This window comes from Culex pipiens, chromosome 1, assembly GCF_016801865.2.
Source record: "Culex pipiens pallens isolate TS chromosome 1, TS_CPP_V2, whole genome shotgun sequence".
NCBI classification, from domain to species: Eukaryota; Metazoa; Arthropoda; class Insecta; order Diptera; family Culicidae; genus Culex; species Culex pipiens.
The window spans coordinates 87,984,618-88,006,604 of record NC_068937.1 but is presented as its reverse complement, the minus strand read 5'-3'; the positions used below and the strand labels follow the sequence as shown (position 1 = coordinate 88,006,604).

Genomic DNA, 21,987 nt, shown 5'->3' with positions numbered 1-21,987 from the left:
AAACTGATAGGTACTAGTACTGAAAACCTGGAAAGACTAATATATCTCACCCTGCAAACGCCCTTTTTGCTGAATAATCCAAATATTTATCACTTTTCTGTTCCTTTTCAGTCCAACAGCTTGAGCGTTTTCTTGTTCCACCCTCAACCGCGAGTGCTCCCTGCGTCGATTACACTTTTGAATTTGTCGTAGACTCCGTACTTTCTTCTGTCTTTGAACGAATGTCCCGTTCCCCTCCAAGGCAGATGCAGTTGGTTTAAATTCAAAACTATTCCGCTGATGAATATTTGATTGGGTTCTTTTTATATTTTGTCTTCGTGTTCAGGCCATCCAGTTATCTCTGTGAAAGGATAAAAAAAAGTAGAGCGAAAGGAGAACTGAATCTTCCAATGATAGTGAAAAACTTTGAAACCCCCTACCAGGCAATGTGTCATTCCACTTTTAGTGCAAGAACATACTTTACCAACATAATTGTGACAGTTTGGCAGCTTTGTGAACGACACTGGCGGTAGATTGATTAAGGCTGTCGATATTGAAATAATTTTAATAGAATTTGAAGGGGGAGTTTCCATATAAACTCGGCCTTTTTTCGAGCTTTTGAGTTTAGGTGTTAAGATAATTTTAATAGAACTTTTTTATACTTGTTAAGTTAAAGGATTTTTGGCAGTATTATTTAACAGTCCTTAAAGACGTGAATATTATTAATGAAATTGAACTAGTGCTTTATCAAAACAATACACATGTATTTTCAATTATTATTCCATTGCATGTTACCGTTACCGTCATGTTCTGTGTCTGTTCTATCCGAAACAAAACTATCCATATATTGTACAGTAACAAGGCTAAAACAGCTATCTCAATTCGCTCCTATTGTCCCGTTTAGCCCTAGATGACGGTACCTTGTAATATCATGTTTGAATAATACAACTCGACATATTTTATGTTGATGTCCGTAAACGCTTCAGTTTCATCAAGGTATGATAGATCTGAGCTCCCTGAACATACTCCAAACAATAGAATCAAATTTTAGTGAATTAAAAATAAATTAAATCGGTTATAAATTCTGTGAAATTAACTTAAGGAACAATGCACACCCTCTTATTTTTGCTACCTCTACAGATAAAAATGGGTAAGCATGGTTTTAAAAAAATCCAAAGCATTTATACCCGAAATTCACTAAAATTCTATTCTGTCGATGAGAGCATGTTCACCGAGCCCAAATCTATCATACCTTGACGAAGCTGGAACCACTGACGAACTGACGTGCCACCTCGAATCCAAACTTGACCGCACTTTCCTATCTTCCTTCTCACTCACCCTCAGCGATCGGCGATTGTCAAACAGACGATTTGACAGATGCGCAGCTGCACTTGCTGAGAAACTTTCAGGAACAACAAATGAAAATGGGGGAAAACATATTGAAGCCTGAAAACTTTTGCAAATTCTGAACTAAACGATGAATATTTTGCAAATCTTGCATTATTTAATGTAAAATGAGGCAAGAAATTTCGTTAAACTTCCAAATTAGGCTATCTTTTAGACTTTTCGTAACATTTCCATTCTAACGCTTATCCGCCATTTACACATGTTGTTCCAGAATTCTTCACAGCAAGGAAACAGCTGATGTGACAACACGTCAAACTCGAATTCTGACAAACGCCAAAGAAGAGAACAGTAGAAAGAAAAAGAAACAGTGTGCGGTCAAAAATGATCGACCAATTTGTTCCTGGTGGCACGTCAGTTCGTCAGTGCTGGAACGTTCACTGATTTCAACTTCAAAAATGTCGAGTTGTGTAATCAACGATTGATAACGTTAATTATACACACCAAAAAATAATCGCGTAATATTCTGTTTATTTAATGCACATAACTGGAGCGTCAGATTTCACCGAAAATTACATCACATTTGAACATTACATGACCTTTCCATGCCTTTGATTAGGCATTGAATATTGCGTTGATGTAGTTTTCATAATGATGTAATTTTAAATGGATGAAATGCGGCTTTCTAGGTTATGAATAAATAAATTGGTTATACGCTCATTTTAAAAACATTTAAATTTATTTTGACTTCTTAGCATACATATTATATTTGTTTAACTTGCACTGATTTTCACTAACATCAACTAACTTTTGAACGACGTTTTTATAGCGAAACACGGATATTTTCATAACGTTGTGAATTTTCAAGCGCCAAATGTGCCGCCGACAGGTTCCGGCCGTGTACACCGAAATGGCGGCCAGATAGTGTTGCTGCTGGAAAAACGAGTCCCCTTTTGTCTTCAGCCACTCCGGGTTGCGTTGCTCCGGCCGCAGATCGACTACGAAACATTTTTGGCTTCAAACTGCTTCTGGAGTCATTCAGCTCTTCCGGTTCCCGCGATTCGCGCTTGAGCGTTACCAATTCCGCTCATTGAAGGACACTTGCCAAATCACCGTTGTACGTTTTTGCTAACCGGAGGAGGAAGAGTTTCCTTCGAATCGGTTCATTTTTAAATTCCACCCGAGCGCAGTTTCTTCTTGACCAGGAACTTTAGAAATGACTTGTCTCGTTCCGGATACGGATTTGTCGCACCAACATCACACACCACGTCCCACCAGTTCCATCGAGCCGTCATCCCAGGCAGGCCGCTTCGGGATTATCACCGGTATCAGCTTCAGGTTGCAACCAGCGGTTTTCCTCCTCGTGTTGGAAATATTAGTTTCCGGATAGAGTTGCTTGGACTTTTCTCCAGCGAAACCAGGGGGTAGCGAAGAAGCAGCCATCTTGGAAGTTCAGATAACAAACACTCAGAATCAGTATTATTCATATTACTTTGGTAACACGAAGTGTGTTATCCTGGTTAAACTCAAAACTCCCATGCAAATGTGTAAAACCAAACTGAAAAATGTGTAATACCGATTCATAGTGTACGGGCGCACTGTTTGATCGACCATAAGAAAAAAAGCAAAAAGGGGAAAAAGAAAAATCACTTTTTTCGATATGAATTTTTAGCCAATATTGGGATGGAATCTCCAAGAATATGATAGAATTTGCCATCAGCAACACAATTCACGTGTTTTTTCAGGTATTTATCGTTTGAATTGCGGGAAATTTGAAAATCAAAAACCCGAAACAATGATTTCGTCAGCTGTGTGCTATCTTGTGACATAGACCATTTTGGTCGAAAATGAGTTAATGATGACGTATTGCTATACATAACAAACACTACAAGATGCTTTAACCCGATTTTGGGAACTCGCTTCCGTTTCCCGGATATCGCAATACACACTTGTGACATAGACCATTTTATCATCAAAATGATCGTGCACACTTGTGACACGTCATACATGATGTTGGAAAATGTGGAAAAATTTTCTTGTTTTTCACAAATTTATGTTGATACACATTTTCTGAAGGCAATGCAAACTTTTGTTTTTGAAAATATACTGAATAAGTCGGTTAAACTATTGATTTAAGTCTATTTTAGTTTGTGTGGAAATTCTGTGCACACTTGTGACACGTAGTACAAATTTACTTTCAAACACACTTGTGACACGTGCTTTTCAGATTTTTGATTACATAATTTACTGTATCTTTTAACTGGTGTAACCAAAATAGTTGAAACTTGGAGCGTTTGTTTAGCGATAGTATACGAACCGATTGCTTCAAAAAGTTTGGCTCTACCATTCATAGTTTTGAAAATATTTATCATCAAACTTTAAAAATCGATTTTCTCGAAAAGTACTAAATGGTCGTTGTCACAAGATAGCACACAGCTGACGATTTGTTATGGGCTACCATTTGACAGCTAGTGCTTTTGTTGTGGGCTCTCATTTGACAACCGTGCTAATGTCGACTGTTGTCAGTTTGCTTTGGTCGGAATAGGGTTGCCATCCCCCCGAGCGAAACAGTTCTGATACGCCGGGATTTATTCCGGCAGGTAAACGACTTCGGCCGCACCTGTAAGAAGAAAAAGTTAATCAATAATCGATCTGAAATTATTCATTTATCTTACCGTGGGACAGATTTCACAAGTTGTTTTGGCTGGCCATCGAAGACGGCGCTTTTCTGATTTTGTTCGCTCGAGTGCCCAATTCCGTAAACTGGAATTTCACCAGATCTTTCCGGTTCTGGCAATGGATCTGAATTTGCCATCCACAAAATATTGTCCTTAAGGGGAAAGCTTTTTAAAACTGGTGAGTAACGCGTATACAATTGAAATTTTCTCTCAGCACAACAAATTTGTTTTGCAACGCTTGCAACCCAAGATGGCTGACAGTGACACTTGTACGTACACGCTACGATGCGAGTCAACAATTTTGTGGTTGAATGTGGGTAAAATCATGACACTTCAAATGTAAAATAAAGTCAAATTTGATGCTCCAGCTATGTGCATTACTAGAGACGTGAAATTACATGAAGTAAACGATAAATTTCAAATCAATTTAACAGAATATTGCAAATTTATATTTTTCTTGTTGTGATGAAGATTACGTTGAGTAAAATGTAAAATCATGTTACAATTGCAACTCCGTGTTCTGATTTTATGTCATGTTCCAGATTATGTTATGTGTAAATTTCATATTTTTTTAGTGTGTACACCTTTAAATTTCCTATAAAATTACCCTACTCGTCCTGGGAGTTTCAGGCTGAAACATAACACCCTTCTGCATCAAAACCTCACCAAACTTTGCACCAGTAGATAAACATAAATACCTACTCCCCTTCACAGAAAAACCCCAAAATGGGCAACGCGTTGTTGATTCCGAATGGGCGGCAATAAAAATTGTAGATTCAGCATAACACTCGAAAGAACAACTTTAATGAGCCCCTCGTCCGCGACGCCACCCCCCTCAATCGGAAGCAAAACCACCAGCGCGTTTGTTTTCTGCCGGAAAAATTGTGCCACGCGTGGGAAGAGGTGAGCGTGGTGGTGGCGGAGGTAAAACTACGCTTTTTCCACGATGTTAAATTTCGCTCCTACATAAATCGAAAACTTTCAGCCGGAATAAAACATTTAGATTCTGGGTTATGCTGGTGGTGGGCAGCAGCTATAGGGCTGCACAAAACACGTGGCCTCAGGGCCAACCACTTCAATTATCACCCACGTGGACTTTCGATGGATTTGAGGAAAGGTCTGGCTGAGAGCGAGCAAAAGCTTTAAAAATAGAACATATATTTTAAAATTCAAAATGCGCGTTTTCCTAAATACTCAATTAATAAAAATCATCGCTTCTCTTCGCAGAAGATAAAGATTTTAGCGGATGGCATACTGGATTTCATCATGTTTATGCGATGATTATTCAAGTTCAAAATGCCTATAGAAAAAAAACGTCTATAGAAATTGATAATAGTTGGTGTGCGGAACAAGGATAGGAGATATGGCAATATGGAAGACGGGATTTTTTTATGCTTGACTTTTTCAACAGGATAAGGGAAAATCTCCACGGTATCTTTAAGTAAGTTTCGTTTGGAGTTGGACGGTTTTGAGGGGCGAGTGGTAACGATCGTTTGCATTGTTGTCCGAATTCATCGTGTGTTCTCATTTCTAATGGGAAAGCTTTCAATAGGTCTAATATCTTAACAAGAATGAAAAATATGATTTTGTTAAAGTATATTGTTTCTTTTCAACTATTTTGGTTCCGAAATCCTCAGGATTCCACACCCAAAGTTAAAGAACGAGGGGATAGTCCTCACGAAAAGAAACGTGAGGAAAGTGCTATTTTGCGAGAGTATAGTCCTCTCGCGTGTTCATTCGTTCATTGAAACAGTTCATCCTATTGAGTGGCTTATATGGACAAATGACCGCCACTTAGTCACCGAACCATGGTGGCCCATACGGCAAAGGCACGGTTCAATAAGCCGAAGGTCTTGGGTTCGAGTCTTGGTTCCGGTACTTTTTTTTATAGATTAACTTTTTTTGAAGATGAACCCACGAGTAAAGTACTCTCGGTAATTTCGGGATTTATCCTCTCCGTCCACACACAGTACCATTTTACTACCGAATCGTGCTCTTTAACCTCTCGTATGCCGAAACCTAGTTCTGGGTGCACTGAACCAAGGTTGCCAGATACACAGATTTGTCTGTATTTCACAGACATTTGAGCTTGTGCCGGACATTTCTTGAGGTGAAAAGACTTTTAAAAAACTTCATTAAATCAACATTTTGTAAAAATATCAACCTAAACTTATTTCGTTAGTCTTAAAATGCTTAAAAACGGAATTTCTGATGGATTTCCAAGACTATGAATTGATGAATTTGAATTTTAGACAAATGCAGAGACATTCACAGACTTTTTTACAAACATTTAACAAAAGCATGTGGCATCTCTGCACAGAACCTGACCACATTTTAAACGTCACTGTTGGGACCCCCCCCCCCCCTTTTCGTATAGCCTCCTCGCAGTCAACCAGCTTTTTCGTGACAGACTTTTTCCTCCGTGTTCAAGTCGGCTTTTGCCGGTTGTGGCGATGCCGCAGGAATGAAATCAAATTAAAAACTTTTCTTTGCCATGTGGCATCGCGTGCGAGTGTATGTGGGCCCGCGTACGTCTGACGGTGACTTATGTCAGAGCCATGTAGATGTAGTTGGATTGTACTTGGAGGAAAAAAGGTGGTCTGGGGGAGGGAAAACGAGACGCGTTCCACAATCAAAAAAAGTGGCAGAGTTCTTCAAGCGGAATTTTTTTCCGCTGCACAGAAGTTGCTGAACAAATATTGTTTCAGTTTTAAATTGTTCACCCCCCGGCATAAAGCTCGTCGTCCAGGGTGGTGGTGGTGAGAAGATTTGATGGAAAAGTATGACACAATCACTCGAGTGGATGTTTCTTGTGGCTCGAGTTTTCAGGGTTATGAAATCCATATCAGTAGTATTTTTTATTTTCAAAAAAAATTCAAGTTCATGAAATCTCAACAGCGTCATGTCAGTTTGATGCAATTTAGTATTTCCACAAAATTATCTTCTCTTTTTTTTTGTTCAAAAGTATCTTCAAATTCAACTTCAAACAACATTGAGAGTTAATTAAGTGTTTTTGCTGAAACACCAGACTAAATAAAAGGCAGAAGATTGACAGAATCACTATTAAAGCCTTAATTGAAGATATGGGTAATTCTCTACCAACTCACACGAAATCGTGAAAAGTTGCCCCGACCCCTCTTCGATTTGCGTGACACTTTGTCCTAAGGGGTAATTTTTGTCCCTGATCACGAATCCGAGGTCCGTTTTTTGATATCTTGTGGCGGAGGGGTGATACGACCCCTTTCATTTTTGAACATGCGAAAAAAGAGGTGTGTTTCAATCATTTGCAGCCTGAAACGGTGATGAGATAGAAATTTGAAGTCAAAGGGACTTTTATGTAAAATTAGACGCCTGATTTGATGGCGTACTCAGAATTCCGAAAAAACGTATTTTTCACCGAAAAAAACACTAAAATAGTTTAAAAATTCTCCCATTTTCCGTTACTCGACTGTAAATTTTTTTGGAACATGTCATTTTTAGGGAAATTTAATGTACTTTTCGAATCTACATTGACGCAGAAGGGTAATTTTTTTCATTTAGAACAATAATTGGCATTTTAAAATTTCTTGTTTTTCATTTTTAAACTTTCGTGTAATAATGTTCTACAACGTTGTAGAGCCATTTACAAAAATTACAAAAATTTTGATATATAAACATAAGGGGTTTGCAAATATACATCATGTTAATTTATTCTAATCGGTCTTTATCGGTGAAATCTGACGCAAATTTTAGAAGAAAGATAAAGAAATTTTAGGTGGATAGGTCGACTAAGAGTCATAGAAGAAGACTCTTAGTCGACCTATCCACCTGCGTCAGATTTCACCGATAAAGACCGATTAGATTAAATTAACATCAGTTCTCGGTGACCAAAACAATATGGGAAATATACATCATGAGTTATCGCGATTTTACGCGGGTGACGATGAACGGCCATGATCGACGACGACCAACTTTTTCAAAACTTTTTTTTCCTAAAATCTCGATAACTCGTGATGTTTACAAGCAAACCCCATATGTTTATATATCATTTTTTTTATAATTGTCTGCTCTACAACTTTGTAGAACATTATTACACTCTGAAAAATAACCTTGCAAAGTTAGAAAAATACAAAATTTTAAAATGAAAAATTTTGTTCTGAAAAAATGACCCTTCTGGGTCAATGTAGATTCGAAAAGTACATTAAATTTACCTTAAAATTACATGTTCCAAAAAAATTTACAGTCGAGTAACGGAAAATGGCAGAGTTTAAAAAAATAAATATGAAAAATACGTTTTTTCGGAAATCTGAGTATGCCATCAAATCGGGCGTCTTATTTTACATAAAAGTCCCTTTGACACCAAGTTTCTATCTCATCACCGTTTCAGGCTGCAAATTATTGAAAAACACCTCTTTTTTCGCATGTTCAAAAATGGAAGGGGTCGTACCGCCCCTCCGTCACGAGATATCAAAAAACGGACCTCGGATTCGTGATCAGGGACAAAAGTTTCCCCTTAAGACAATGTTTCACGCAAATCGAAGAGGGGTCGGGGCAACTGCTGTGTGAGTTGGCGGAGAATTACCCATACACTATTACCAAGTAGAGTCTCCGTTTTGAGTACTCTGTCGAGCAATAATGCAAAATCTGATCTGAGCAACACTTTTTTTACCTGGGCTAATAATCTCTCATTTCTGTGTACGAGTGAAGTGATACTAAAAATTCCGAAACTCCGTGCTTAGTGACAAAAGTGCAGGACTACTAAGAATAGTTTAAAGTAGAGCAATCATCTAACTATTTAATAAATGTAAACTAAAACTCTTCCAAATCGTAGCGAAAATATTTGTATAGGAAACGAAATTCACCATTTCAGAAATAACGAAACTAATTGTTTCCCGGAGGGAAGCCGCACCACTCACCTTTGTCGAATCCTCCGTCGGGTAAACCGTCATTAGTTCTTCATCGAACCAAAACACAGAAATTGGTTCGAAATTATCGGAAAACAATTTTCAAAGCGAGCTAATTTGTTTGTTAATTCGACCACAGCTAACCGCCATAAATCAAACACGAGCGCGCGTGCGATCGAACAACATCCAACCTGGTCTCCCTTCAAAACTGCTCCGGTGGCCGCAGGGGGAAAAGGGCGTGAACATAAACTCGCCCCCTACACATCCCGAGAACGGTCTCCGAAATCGATCGGATCTCGCTCCAAACAAAACAACTTTGGCGGGTAAAAAATCGAAAACTCTGAATATCCCACCGAATTGAATTATTATGTTATTTTAGCCGTGCACAGTTTGGATCCAATGCGGTGTTGTTTTTCGGGGGTCTGGACTGTGTTCTATGTCGCGTTTATGATCGGACCTTATTTTAGTCCAAAACGGTCATCGAAGCTAGGCGGATCCGACCAGAGTGTGTGTGGTCATAAGTTAATTTTGGGGATGGAATTAGATGTTTTGATTTTCAATTATTATGGTCATGATTAAGTTGGCATGCTCTTTGTTTGCTGGGTGGAATAAATAGAGGCTAATAAATTGAATGGAATTATACTTGTTTGTTTGTGGGTTTGGTGTGCATGGAGAGTTTTTTTGGTGAACAACTTATAATTAAGCAATTTTGTTAGAATTTTCAAGCTGTAATCAGTTTGATTATACGAAAAAGACATAAAAAACGTTCGTTTCATGTGCTCTGCCAGTGTTACAACAAAATCTGCTTACAAACTAATGTCCAACCTTTAAATGTTCAGCGTTACCAATTATTTCTTCATCCGAACGGTTGTGATTTCCATTAGACGACGAGTTTACTTGAATGAAGGTGGGACTTTAAAATATACATTAAAATTCATACAGCTTCGCAAACAAGTCTCGGGGATTACAATTGTTCCTGGTGTGCTAATTACCTTTTTCTCACTTTCCTCTTTCTCCCTTTTCCCCCACAGTACCCATAACGACGGTGAGCGGAGTGCTGGGCAAACAGGCCAGCCTGCCGTGCGACATCCGGCCACTGGAGCGGGACGACGCGGTCTACATGGTGCTCTGGTTCAAGGAGGAGGACAACGAGCCACTGTACAACTTCGACATCCGGGGCCGCCAGGTAGCCCAAGCACGTCTCTTCTCGTCGGAGAAGTACTTTGGCAAGCGGGCGTTCTTCCGCGCGACCTCCCATCCGGCCCAGCTGCTGGTGGACGATCTGCGGCTGGCCGACGAAGGCGTGTACCGGTGCCGGGTGGACTTTCGCAACTCGCCCACCAGAAATGTTAAAATTAACTTCACCGTTGTAGGTAAGATGGCCAGGGGTTAGAAGTAAAATTAAAATCAAACAAATTCTCAAATTACGCAAAACAGTGAGCCCAGAAGCGAGGGCACGTGCATTTTCTTCGGCAAAACAACTCAGTTCTCGACTTCTGTTTAGCTAAGTTAAGGATTACGACTAAAAACTGATGAGCATGGCACCTTCAGAACTCGTGCACCCACGAAGAAGCAGATGGAAGGAGTTCAGAAAACTTTCCACCCTACCCCCAGTGAAATCAGTCGACGCAGCCTTCGAGGAAGAAACTCACATCTTTAGTCAAAACATGGACTGAATTCGATCCCTTGGTTTATTCTGTTTTGGCACTTTTCCAGCAATACACTTCTCTTGTTACTGGACGTTTGCTGCTAAAACATACAAAAACATATGTGTTGCGAACGGCGAAAATCAGGAGAACCGGGCACCGGGTTCTCGAACGGCCCAAAGAAGAAGTCCTTTTTAGGCACGTTGAAACTATAATTTTATTATAATTAATTATACATATAAGTTCAAAAATCACAATTACTTACAACTTCGGTGTTTATGAGGCAGGATTGTTAATCCATCAGCTGCGCCCGCACTACCGCTCGCTTCAAACTGTTGTTTATTTCTGATTCTACTTTGAGCAGTAGCACGGGCACCGAGAGTCGTAAGTAGGGTAGAGTAGTCATCAATGAGACACGGGGAACAATGATAAAATGGCTCTCACAAGTCGTAGTTTCAACCAATCAGGCTCATATTTGGGGGAAAGGTGTGTCTACTGGATACACGTCTGCCAATATAGTGGCTTTGGTTATGGACGCTCCCTTGAAAATTTATTCATAAATGTTTGATTCTGGGGTGTAAAAGTAAATTATGGACAAAAATTACTTTTTCGCTCGTAGGCTGCCATTAACACCAAAACTAATATTTCTTCAAATTTCTTTCGACGTTCCATAGGGATTGAGTTGGGCTACAATGTCCTTTCATTAGGTTTGGCCAAAATTTAGAATATACCCAGTATCCAGGACTGTCTCATTGTTCCCCACTGATTTCAGCTCATGGGTAACAATGAGACACTTTGATTTTTCTTCATTAAACTTTTCAAAATCTATGGAAATCTTTCAAAACATGAATTAAAAGTGATTTTTGGCATATTTATAGAGTTTTAACTTCATTTAACCAAAAATACAAAGTTATTTGGTATAAATATACGAATTTTACAAAATTTAAATACTTTTTAGTATAACTTTTGTTAATTAAAGTTTCATGTTGGTAAAATTGCTCTAAAATGTTCAAGGCAAGTTACCTGCAATGGAACAATACAAAAACATGATGTTTTACTAGAAAAATCTTGATTTTCGTAGTGTGTCTCATTGTTCCCCAGCTGTCTCATTGTTCCTGCCAAGTGCGTCTACAATGAGACAGTTGAATAACTCTGGCTGTAGATGTCGGATCGATCTCATATTTTGGTCAATGTTAGAACACATTAAAAGAAAGAAAATGCAACAAAAAGCTCATTAAAACATGCTGATGAAAAAATGAGAAAAATCTTTGAAAGTTGAAAACCAAAAGTGTCTTATTGATGACTACCCTACCCTACACACAATTGAACAATACACAAAGATTTTCAGCAGCAGTGTCCGAGGGGCGCGTCACTACGCGTTTATTCGCAACAATATGAAAAATATAAAAATTGAAATATCAATCCATGGTATCAACATTTGACTGAAAAAAAGTGTTTTAAAATGCATTTTACACCACCAGCAATCATTAGTACGGTCAAAATATTTTAGTTTTGATGACAATTAAATTTTTCGCGTAAGAAAAAACTTTTTGTGGTACTGTGCATTGGTATTTCACAAAAAATAAAAATAATTTTAATCGAGCTCAAACATGCTAAATATGATATTTATTGCAAAAAAAAAAAAAAATGTGTTTAAAGTTGTTTTCAGTTGGTGGGACTTCCACTTCCATTAACATTTTGAAGTTTATATTTGCACTTTTTGATTTTTTGGGATTACAGTCCACTTATTTTTTATTTTTGAGCTCAACTATGAGCCCCAAACTACTCTAAATTGATTTAAAATTTATAAAGATGGCGGTGTTGAAATATTGAGAAAATGGGTTTGGTAACCAAGTAGGCAATTCAACAATTGAAATTTTACTAAAATATTATCTGGACTGTTCTGATCTGTACTCTGCATTACACTTTAGGAAAAAAAAGGAATCATTGATGTTCAGAAAATTATTGAAAATAGCGTAATTTTAAAATTGGTTTTTTGCTCCCTCGAACACGATCAGAGCCGAGGTACAAAAACTATTAATAAAATTTGTACTGGCCCAGTATTTGATTAAACAAATCTTAATTATAAAAAATAGCCAACGTAATGAACGAAAATAATATCAACTTTTGAATCATCATTTGTGACACGCAGATTTGTCAGTCAGCTTCCTAATTTAATCGAAAAGTGTGTAACGCTCCCGCTGCAATTATGCATAATTTGTCACGGTGCGCAACCACCTTCACACATTTTTTCTGCGCTAATTTCCACTAGATTTAAGTATGAATGACCCATTACCGCAGTGGCTACATTTGATATGAATAGAGAATATCACTCGTGTTACCTACTCGTGTAATAGAGAATATCACTCGTGCTAGAGCTTGAGAAAAATTGACTCACAGGAGTATGATGTAACATTTGTAAGCCACCCTAACACCGTTTCAGGTGCAGTCAGTCAGCCACGGCACCAGGTACAGTGGAACCATTTATTCAAAAATATGTTATATTTAACAAGCAGACAGCTTTACATGAACCTTAATTATCAACATAAGGGTACACAGCTCGGAAATGCATAGGCTACAATTAAAGTACCACCCCCTGGGAAAGCACGGCACTCACGTGGGTTTAAGCTTGGTCGCGCTTCCAGTGAACCAGATTCAGTGGGTTTGTGCACACAAAAAAATGGGAACTGCACTGATATTTACGTTGAGCACAGCTCTGCCAGCATGCCATTCAACCAGTTTTCTGTTTTCAGTTCCGCCGGATCGGCCCGTTATCTACGACTCGAGGCGCCAGGTGAAGACCAACATCGTCGAGCCGTACAGCGAGGGCAGCGACATCCAGCTGATTTGCGAGGTGAAAGGAGGTAAGGACTGTTCCGCAAAAACCACCTAGCTGTGGTTAAAGAGCTGTGCTACAATTTCACGGAACTCTCGTTCCCGTTTTGTGTGTTTTGTGGTTCCCTTTCCCTCGGCAGGTCGACCCCGGCCAAACGTGACCTGGTACCTGGACAACACGGTGATCGACGAGTCGTACGAGGTCCGCTCGGACGGCACAACGGTCAATCATCTGTCCTATCCGAACATCGGTCGGCAGCATCTGGACGCTCGGCTCATGTGCGTCGCCAGCAACACCAACCTGACACCTCCGAACAATAAAGTCGTGGTGCTGGATGTTAATCGTAAGTGTTGAATGTTCGCGTGTGGTCTGCGTGGACCGTGTAAATCCGCGTTGTAAACTAATTTCTCGAATCTTTTCGCCGCAACAACAGTGAAACCGGTGGCGGTGCACGTACTGTTCAAGGAGAGGCACGTTTCCGCCGGCAAGCGGTACGATATTGAGTGCAAGAGTTCCGGTTCCCGGCCGGAAGCGGTCATTTCCTGGTGGAAAAGTGGGAAACTGCTGAAGCGTATGAACAAAAACGTAAGTAAATGGGGGGTTATCAGAGTTTTAAACAATTATGGAAATTCACAAGATTGATTTTCAAAAAATTGTTGAATGCGTACCCATTAGTTTGCTGTTAAGAATAGTAGCAGAAACAAAAAATCACCTACGTGGATCCGGATGGATTTATCCCCTCACAAATTGCTCAAATAAAGTTTTGACAACCGATAGTCCGTAAAGCTTGATGTGGTACAGAGCAAATATTCCGGCTGCCTCGGCCGGATCTGGAAACGTTATTAGTCGGATCTTTTGTGTTGAGCGAAATTTGATGCAATCCCTTGCAGAAGCTATGAGATTTATCGAGATTTAGAACTGATCCTAGCAGCATCCAATTTCGGTTGAATTGTTGTGCCGAAAAGGACCGGACAAAAAAAAATCAAAATTCCCTTCCACCAGACGAGGTTATGCATTTGGCAGCCTCCGCCAACGCACGAATCTCTCCACATCGAAATGCAATAAAAATGGCGGCCTTAAATGGAACGTGCTTGAAATACAAAAAGAGCCGGCGGCCGCACACGGTTTAGACAACAGGCATGAGCCTATCAAAAAAAGTAGAAGGACACTGCTTCTATCATAAATATGGACAAAACTAGGATGGACGAGGTCGGTCGCAGGGGCCAACTGAAATTCATGTGTTTCCAGATTTTCTGTTTTTTTTTGTTGCGAAAAACCAGAATTGTTATAAAAGTTTAATCTACACTTTTTAAAGTTTTAATTTTGGAAACTTTATGAAATTATAGTTTGATTTTTTTCTATTTGAGTGTCATTCTCAGTGTGTATGAAACAGTATTTGTTAATAAATTAAGTTTGTAAATGGACTTACTTACGTTTAACAAGAGATTTAGAGCTCAAAAACTATTTCTTTCGAAATGTAAATCAAACACTCTTTTTCTGATCTCTAGCAGTTTCGTTGGTTTTTCATTTATCTGCACTGTTCATCGTGATCCGCATGGTTTTGTCAATTAAATTTCATCATTCAGTTTATTAAACTGAGCCTCCGTCGCGAACCTCTGCAGTCCCATCTGGGGTTGGTGCAATGAGTGGAACCCTTTTTTTTTTGAACGCCAACAGAACCGTTCGACCGGGTTCGGTTTCGGATGGTGTAGATCAAAGCGGTCAATTCCCCGGGCACTTCTTTATTGCCCTTCATGTCATCAATGGTGTATAGATAGAGAGTCCGGGCAAAAGCCCAGGCTTGGTTATTGATGAACCGAGAGTTTGTCAGTCGATACTACCGGTTCTACCACTTCCGTTTCCGAAGGCCCGTGGACGTTGCAACCCGGAAAATAAATATGCAGATAAAATATTTATGTTTGTGTGGTATTTATAATGCTACCGCGCTAAATGTATTGAAAATGTGTGACGGCAGGCCGGTCTCTATTAGCACAGGCAGTGAATCGATGTCTGATGGGATATGATAGCCCTGGGATGGTTCAGCTGGACCCCTTGGGAATTAAAAAAAAAACGAGTGTTGAATTAAATCTCGTGGAATTGTGTGTAAATGCAGTTATTCATTGTAACGTACTTTTATAGTTATGTGATAATTATTGATTCCACAAGGTATTAACTGCATTTTTTAAGTTCATAATCCCAGAAAAAAAGTTTAACCATTGGTATTTTTTACATCCCATTTGTACATTGAACATGCATTTGTAATTTAACAGATACTCATTAAAGCACTCATCAAAAGGTCGAGCACCAATCAAAACATTAATAAGGTTTATGATATTTTAAAATCCATAGCAATTTTGAAACTACTAAAATTCATTTAAAAAATAACAAAGATGAAATCAAAATCCAACAATCCAGGAATGAAAAATAGTTTGAAAAATCTTAGAATTCGATTAATTCTGATTCTTTTCACCTCTCAAAATTGAGGAGCATGAAGCCTTCATTATCACCCAATCTTCCAAGCTTACGATAAAGATGAGTTTCGTGTCAGTTGACAGAGCATAACCATGCTAGCATCAACCACCTAGAGGTGGATTAATTAACGCTTAAAAAAATATTTTCTGCCTAAAATCTCTTGTATTTCTACTAGCGGCCTAACTGCACTTGTTTCTTGAATGTCCCATATGCAAAAACAAATAAAAACCCAATCTTAGAAAAACACAAAGCAAGTTTGTCAAGGGCATTCCCTGACAGACCTCAGAATAGGTCAGAACAGTTCCGTTCAGTACAGTAACTACTAGGGTGGTCCAAATCCGGACTTTTTTGGGGCTACCCCCTGAAATCAAAGATTGACCCATCACTAGGCTAAATTCCTAATTTGAGCTCATTCTGACCACGGGAACCCCTCCCTCCAATCGCTTAAAGTTTGTATGGGAAAAATCGTCAAAATGTATGGAGAAAAGCAACTGTTTTACTTTTTTACATGTGGAAGGCGTCATAATTATCCGATTCTTACCATTTCTCAAATGTAGAACCTTCATTAAATTTAGAACAACTTTCCCGAAGACACCATATTTTTAGGATTTTTTCCCGCGAAGTTATTAGCGCCCAAAACTGACCCTTTTTGCGCGGCCAGCTGTAAGGGGCTACCTAACAACGATGTTTATTTCCAATTCGTACACGCACGTGCTCTCTCTCAGGTTCAAACTCTCTCACGATCTTGCTCGCCTGCCTGCCTGCCTGTTTACCTACAAGCGCGCGCTGTTTCTCTGCTTGGACTTTTGTCGTCGTCGTCGTTTTCGTTTGCTATCCGCTGCGCTGCGTTCTTGACATGTTTATTATAATTTTGAACTAAAATACCAGGTTTGTTTTGAGATATAAAATTTAATGTAATATGTGATCAACAAAACGAAAAAAAAAAACACAACAATAGATATCATATTATAAGAGCGTGTGAGAGAGAATACAAATTTGATGAATTAGTTCATCCATGAATCGTCATCTGTTCTGATCCAAACCTAATTGCAAACGTTTTGGATTTTAATTTATCTGCTTTTGTTACAAGAAATACCATTCAGTTTTTTAGATAAAAAAGGAAGGAATTTTCTTTAGATTTTTTTGAAAACTGAAATCAAATGAGTACCTTAAAGGAAGGCCGCAACTGCAAGATCTGAAGGTAGTTAACGATTGTGCAGAAAGAGATGTTTCCTGAATCGAAAAATTTACAGGTAAACTGACAAAAAATGATTAACAGTTGCAATATTTGTTGCAGGTGGTCGAGGAACACAGAAAGAAATTTCCAGAAAGAATAAAAAAATAATTGTAGAGAGTATGAATGAAAATTTGCAGCAATAATTGTAAAATTGCCTTGATTTGTTCTGATTTGTACTAAAGTATATTTTTGTTAAAGCAAACTACCTAAAGGAACAACATTTGTATTACCTGAAGTTTTCTTTTTAAATAATTGAATCATTATCATGTTTCTTTACCATATACGTAAAACTGCGTGTAATGCTTGGGAAAACAAACAAACCCTGTTCTCATGACATTTGCTGTAATTTTTTAATTGAGCCTAAGCTTTAAACTATTTTTTTCAGCGTAGTTTTTTTTATTTTTGACATAATTTAAGAATTTATATGCTAAATATATCTCAAAACAAACCTGGTATTTTAGTTCAAAATTATAATAAACATGTCAAGAACGCAGCGCAGCGGATAGCAAACGAAAACGACGACGACGACAAAAGTCCAAGCAGAGAAACAGCGCGCGCTTGTAGGTAAACAGGCAGGCAGGCAGGCGAGCAAGATCGTGAGAGAGTTTGAACCTGAGAGAGAGCACGTGCGTGTACGAATTGGAAATAAACATCGTTGTTAGGTAGCCCCTTACAGCTGGCCGCGCAAAAAGGGTCAGTTTTGGGCGCTAATAACTTCGCGGGAAAAAATCCTAAAAATATGGTGTCTTCGGGAAAGTTGTTCTAAATTTAATGAAGGTTCTACATTTGAGAAATGGTAAGAATCGGATAATTATGACGCCTTCCACATGTAAAAAAGTAAAACAGTTGCTTTTCTCCATACATTTTGACGATTTTTCCCATACAAACTTTAAGCGATTGGAGGGAGGGGTTCCCGTGGTCAGAATGAGCTCAAATTAGGAATTTAGCCTAGTGATGGGTCAATCTTTGATTTCAGGGGGTAGCCCCAAAAAAGTCCGGATTTGGACCACCCTAGTAACTACTATAAACAGTTTAGTTTAAATGCAAATAAACAGTTTTTGCAATAAATAGTCTTGTTTGTACCGTGAGAACTTTTGTTTGTAATTACCGGGAAAGAAAGTGCGACAGGATCAAACAGACGCTCTTATGTGCGCAATTATGATTGAGAAACAAATAGCACCATTAACTCAAAAGCGATGCTTATGGGACATTTCTACGAACAGGGGCCACTGATAAATTTATATACATTGAAAGATATTTTTCCCATTTCATTGACAGTTCTCCGAGACCGGAAACCAATCGCTCAGCGTTCTCTCGTTCACGCCGGTCGTGGAAGATGATGGCAAGTACCTCACCTGCCGGGCCGAGAATCCACTGATTCAGGACAGTGGCATCGAGGACAAGCTGAGACTATCGGTGCACTGTGAGTATCTTTCATTGTTATCATTCTTGTGCACCCTTTGCTACTTTTTTTTATTTTTCACACTCAGTTCCATTAACAATACAAGTTAGTTGTTTTCATTTCGGGGACATTTTATTGAACTTTTTTACATCTTATAGCCTATTTTTTGAAAACAAATAGCAGCAAATAAGAGCACCAACACAGCTATCGATAAAAAAACACTTTATTGCTATCTTCCATCGCTTCAATTTCCCGTTCATCAGCGAAATCTCCATCATCCGGGTAGCACAGCAGTGGAGGTGCCTTTGATTGAGGAGCAATTCTCTACGAAATCGGTCTTTTTTCTTCAATTTTAATTTTTGTATTTTTTAATCCGACTGAAACTTTTTTGGTGCCTTCGGTATGCCCAAAGAAGCCATTTTGCATCATTAGTTTGTCCATATAATTTTCCATACAAATTTGGCAGATGTCCATACAAAAATGATGTATGAAACTTCAAAAATCTGTATCTTTTGAAGGAATTTTTTGATCGATTTGGTGTCTTCGGCAAAGTTATAGGTATGGATATGGACTACACTGGAAAAAAATAATACACGGTAAAAAAAAATTTGGTGATTTTTTTATTTAACTTTTTATCACTAAAACTTGATTTACAAAAAAACACTATTTTTAATTTTTTTTATTTTTTGATATGTTTTAGAGGACATAAAATGCCAACTTTTCAGAAATTTCCAGGTTGTGCAAACAATCATTGAACGAGTTATGAATTTTTTAATCAATACGGATTTTTTCAAAAAATCGAAATTTTGGTCGTAAAAATTTTTCTATTCCATTTTTCGATGTAAAATCAAATTTGCAATCAAAAAGTACTTTAGTAAAATTTTGATAAAGTGCACCGTTTTCAAGTTATAGCCATATTTAAGTAACTTTTTTGAAAATAGTCGAAGTTTTTAATTTTTTAAAATAAGTGCACATGTTTGCCCAGTTTTGAAAAAAATATTTTTGAAAAGCTGAGAAAATTCTCTATATTTTGCTTTTACGGACTTTGTTGATACAACCTTTAGTTGCTGAGATATTGCCATGCAAAGGTTTAAAAACAGGAAAATTGATGTTTTCTAAGTCTCACCCAAACAACCCACCATTTTCTGTTGTCAATATCTCAGCAACTAATGGTCCGATTTTCAATGTTAATATATGAAACATTTGTAAAATTTTCCGATCTTTTCGAAAAAAATATTTTAAAAAATTTCAAATCAAGACTAACATTTCAAAAAGACCAAACATTCAATATTACGCCCTTTTGATATGTTAGTCTTTATTTAAAATTTTTGAAAATATTTTTTTCGAAAAGATCGGAAAATTTCACGAATGTTTCATATTTTAACATTGTAAATCGGACCATTAGTTGCTGAGATATTGACAATAGAAAATGGTGGGTTGTTTGGGTTAGACTTAGAAAACATCAATTTTCCTGTTTTTAAACCTTTGCATGGCAATATCTCAGCAACTAAAGGTCGTATCAACAAGGTCCGTAGAAGCAAAATATAGAGAATTTTCTCAGCTTTTCAAAAATATTTTTTTCAAAACTGGGCAAACATGTGCACTAATTTTAAAAAATTAAAAACTGCGACTATTTTCAAAAAAGTCACTTAAATATGGCTATAACTTGAAAACGGTGCACTTTATCAAAATTTTACTAAAGTACTTTTTGATTGCAAATTTGATTTTACATCGAAAAATGAAGTTGAAAAATTTTTACGACCAAAATTTCGATTTTTTGAAAAAATCCGTATTGATTAAAAAATTCATAACTCGGTCAATGATTTTTTGCACAACCTGGAAATTTCTGAAAAGTTGGCATTTTATGTCCTCTAAAACATATCAAAAAATAAAAAAAATTAAAAATAGTGTTTTTTTGTAAATCAAGTTTTAGTGATAAAAAGTTAAATAAAAAAATCACCAAATTTTTTTTTACCGTGTATTATTTTTTTCCAGTGTAGTCCATATCCATACCTATAACTTTGCCCAAGACACCAAATCGATCAAAAAATTCCTTCAAAAGATACAGATTTTTGAATTTTCATACATCATTTTTGTATGGACAGCTGCCAAATTTGTAAGGAAAATTATATGGACAAACTAATGATGCAAAATGGCTTCTTTGGGCATACCGAAGGCACCAAAAAAGTTTCAGTCGGATTAAAAAATACAAAAAAAATCGAATGACCGAAATCCTAGAGAACTGCTCTGAGGAGTTCAGCGAAGAGAAAAATATTCATTATACGCCAGACACAGCTCTGGCGCGATATTTTCTTCGTCCTTCCGATATCTTCACGAGCAGATCGCAAAGCCAAAGAAAGGTGGAAATTTGAAAGATTGCGCAGAGTGCACAAAAAAAAAACGTGGTGGCTTTTTTCCTTCTTCTTTTGAATCAATTTTCATTCAACGCCTTCCTGTGATTCTTTTTTTATTGCTAGCGTTCATTAAATGTAATTTCCATTCATTGGGTTTTTTCTGGGCTCTCGCGTATTGGCAATAACTTTTTCACGCAGCATTTTCCTCGTTCATAGTGGGTGCGACAATTTTCAGTAGATGAGACGAGGGTCGCAAATATTAAGTATTCAGGCAATGATGATGAGAAAATGGTCTTTTGCATAATTAATTTCATCTTTTTTGAAGTTGCCATTCTTCTGGCACCAGTAATGCTTCAATCAATTGGCGATTGTTCGCTGGACCGTTTTCTACTCTGAACGTTATGGATTTATCTGCAGTTTTTTTTATTTTCTATTTTCTTATTCGCGAAAAATCTTACGAAGCAATAAACTGTATTCATTCTCCGCGATTTTGTTGAAATTGATGAAGAAGAAGTAGAATATCTAATGAATGATTTGGAAAACTTACTAAAAATAAAATTGCTCCGTAGCTCCATTCAGATCTAAAATGTGTACAGAAAACCATAAATCTTAGCTGATGGAATGCTTAATGAGGCGATCATAAATTAGCGATCGATATTGTGATTTTGCTTGATGCTCAATTGTTTCAACATTGTCAATTGAGTTAAATTACGCAAAAACATATTTTTTTCTTTAAGTTAAAAAACAATATGTTGCATTTTAAATTGTGATGTTTTTCGCAAATCTAAGGCGTCATCCATAAAGTATGTCACGCAAATATCGGCCAAAATTAACCCCCCCCCCCTCCTCCCTACGTCACACTTTGTCACACAAGGTTGAACCCCCCCTCAAAAAGTACGTCACATTTTGCCAGACCCCCCCCCCCCTTGTTTTCCATGGGATTTTTTATAGTTTGTATATCTTTAAACTCTCATTGTTTTGGTTTTTTGGCAATTTCAATAGGAAAAAAATAAGTTAAATTATTCAGTTTTGTATCTTTTAAAAATTAGAAGACCTGGTATATTCAAGTATTAAAAAATCTTGAAAACTGTTTTTCACAGCTTTGTATCCAATAAGTTCAAACCAGGGCTGAGCTGTAGGTTAGTCGTGGTTAGTC

General features: G+C 37.7%; 1 protein-coding gene across 1 annotated transcript in view; it reads left to right on the top strand.

Moving 5' to 3' along the window:
- Positions 1-21,987, top strand: part of LOC120425820 (titin) — a 222,520-nt gene that overhangs the window by 156,181 nt on the left and 44,352 nt on the right. The window contains exons 3-7 of the mRNA XM_052706601.1: positions 9,916-10,257; positions 13,284-13,394; positions 13,506-13,709; positions 13,800-13,951; positions 18,354-18,498. Coding sequence (XP_052562561.1) covers positions 9,916-10,257; positions 13,284-13,394; positions 13,506-13,709; positions 13,800-13,951; positions 18,354-18,498 — 954 coding nt within the window. The remainder of the gene's footprint in view (positions 1-9,915; positions 10,258-13,283; positions 13,395-13,505; positions 13,710-13,799; positions 13,952-18,353; positions 18,499-21,987) is intronic.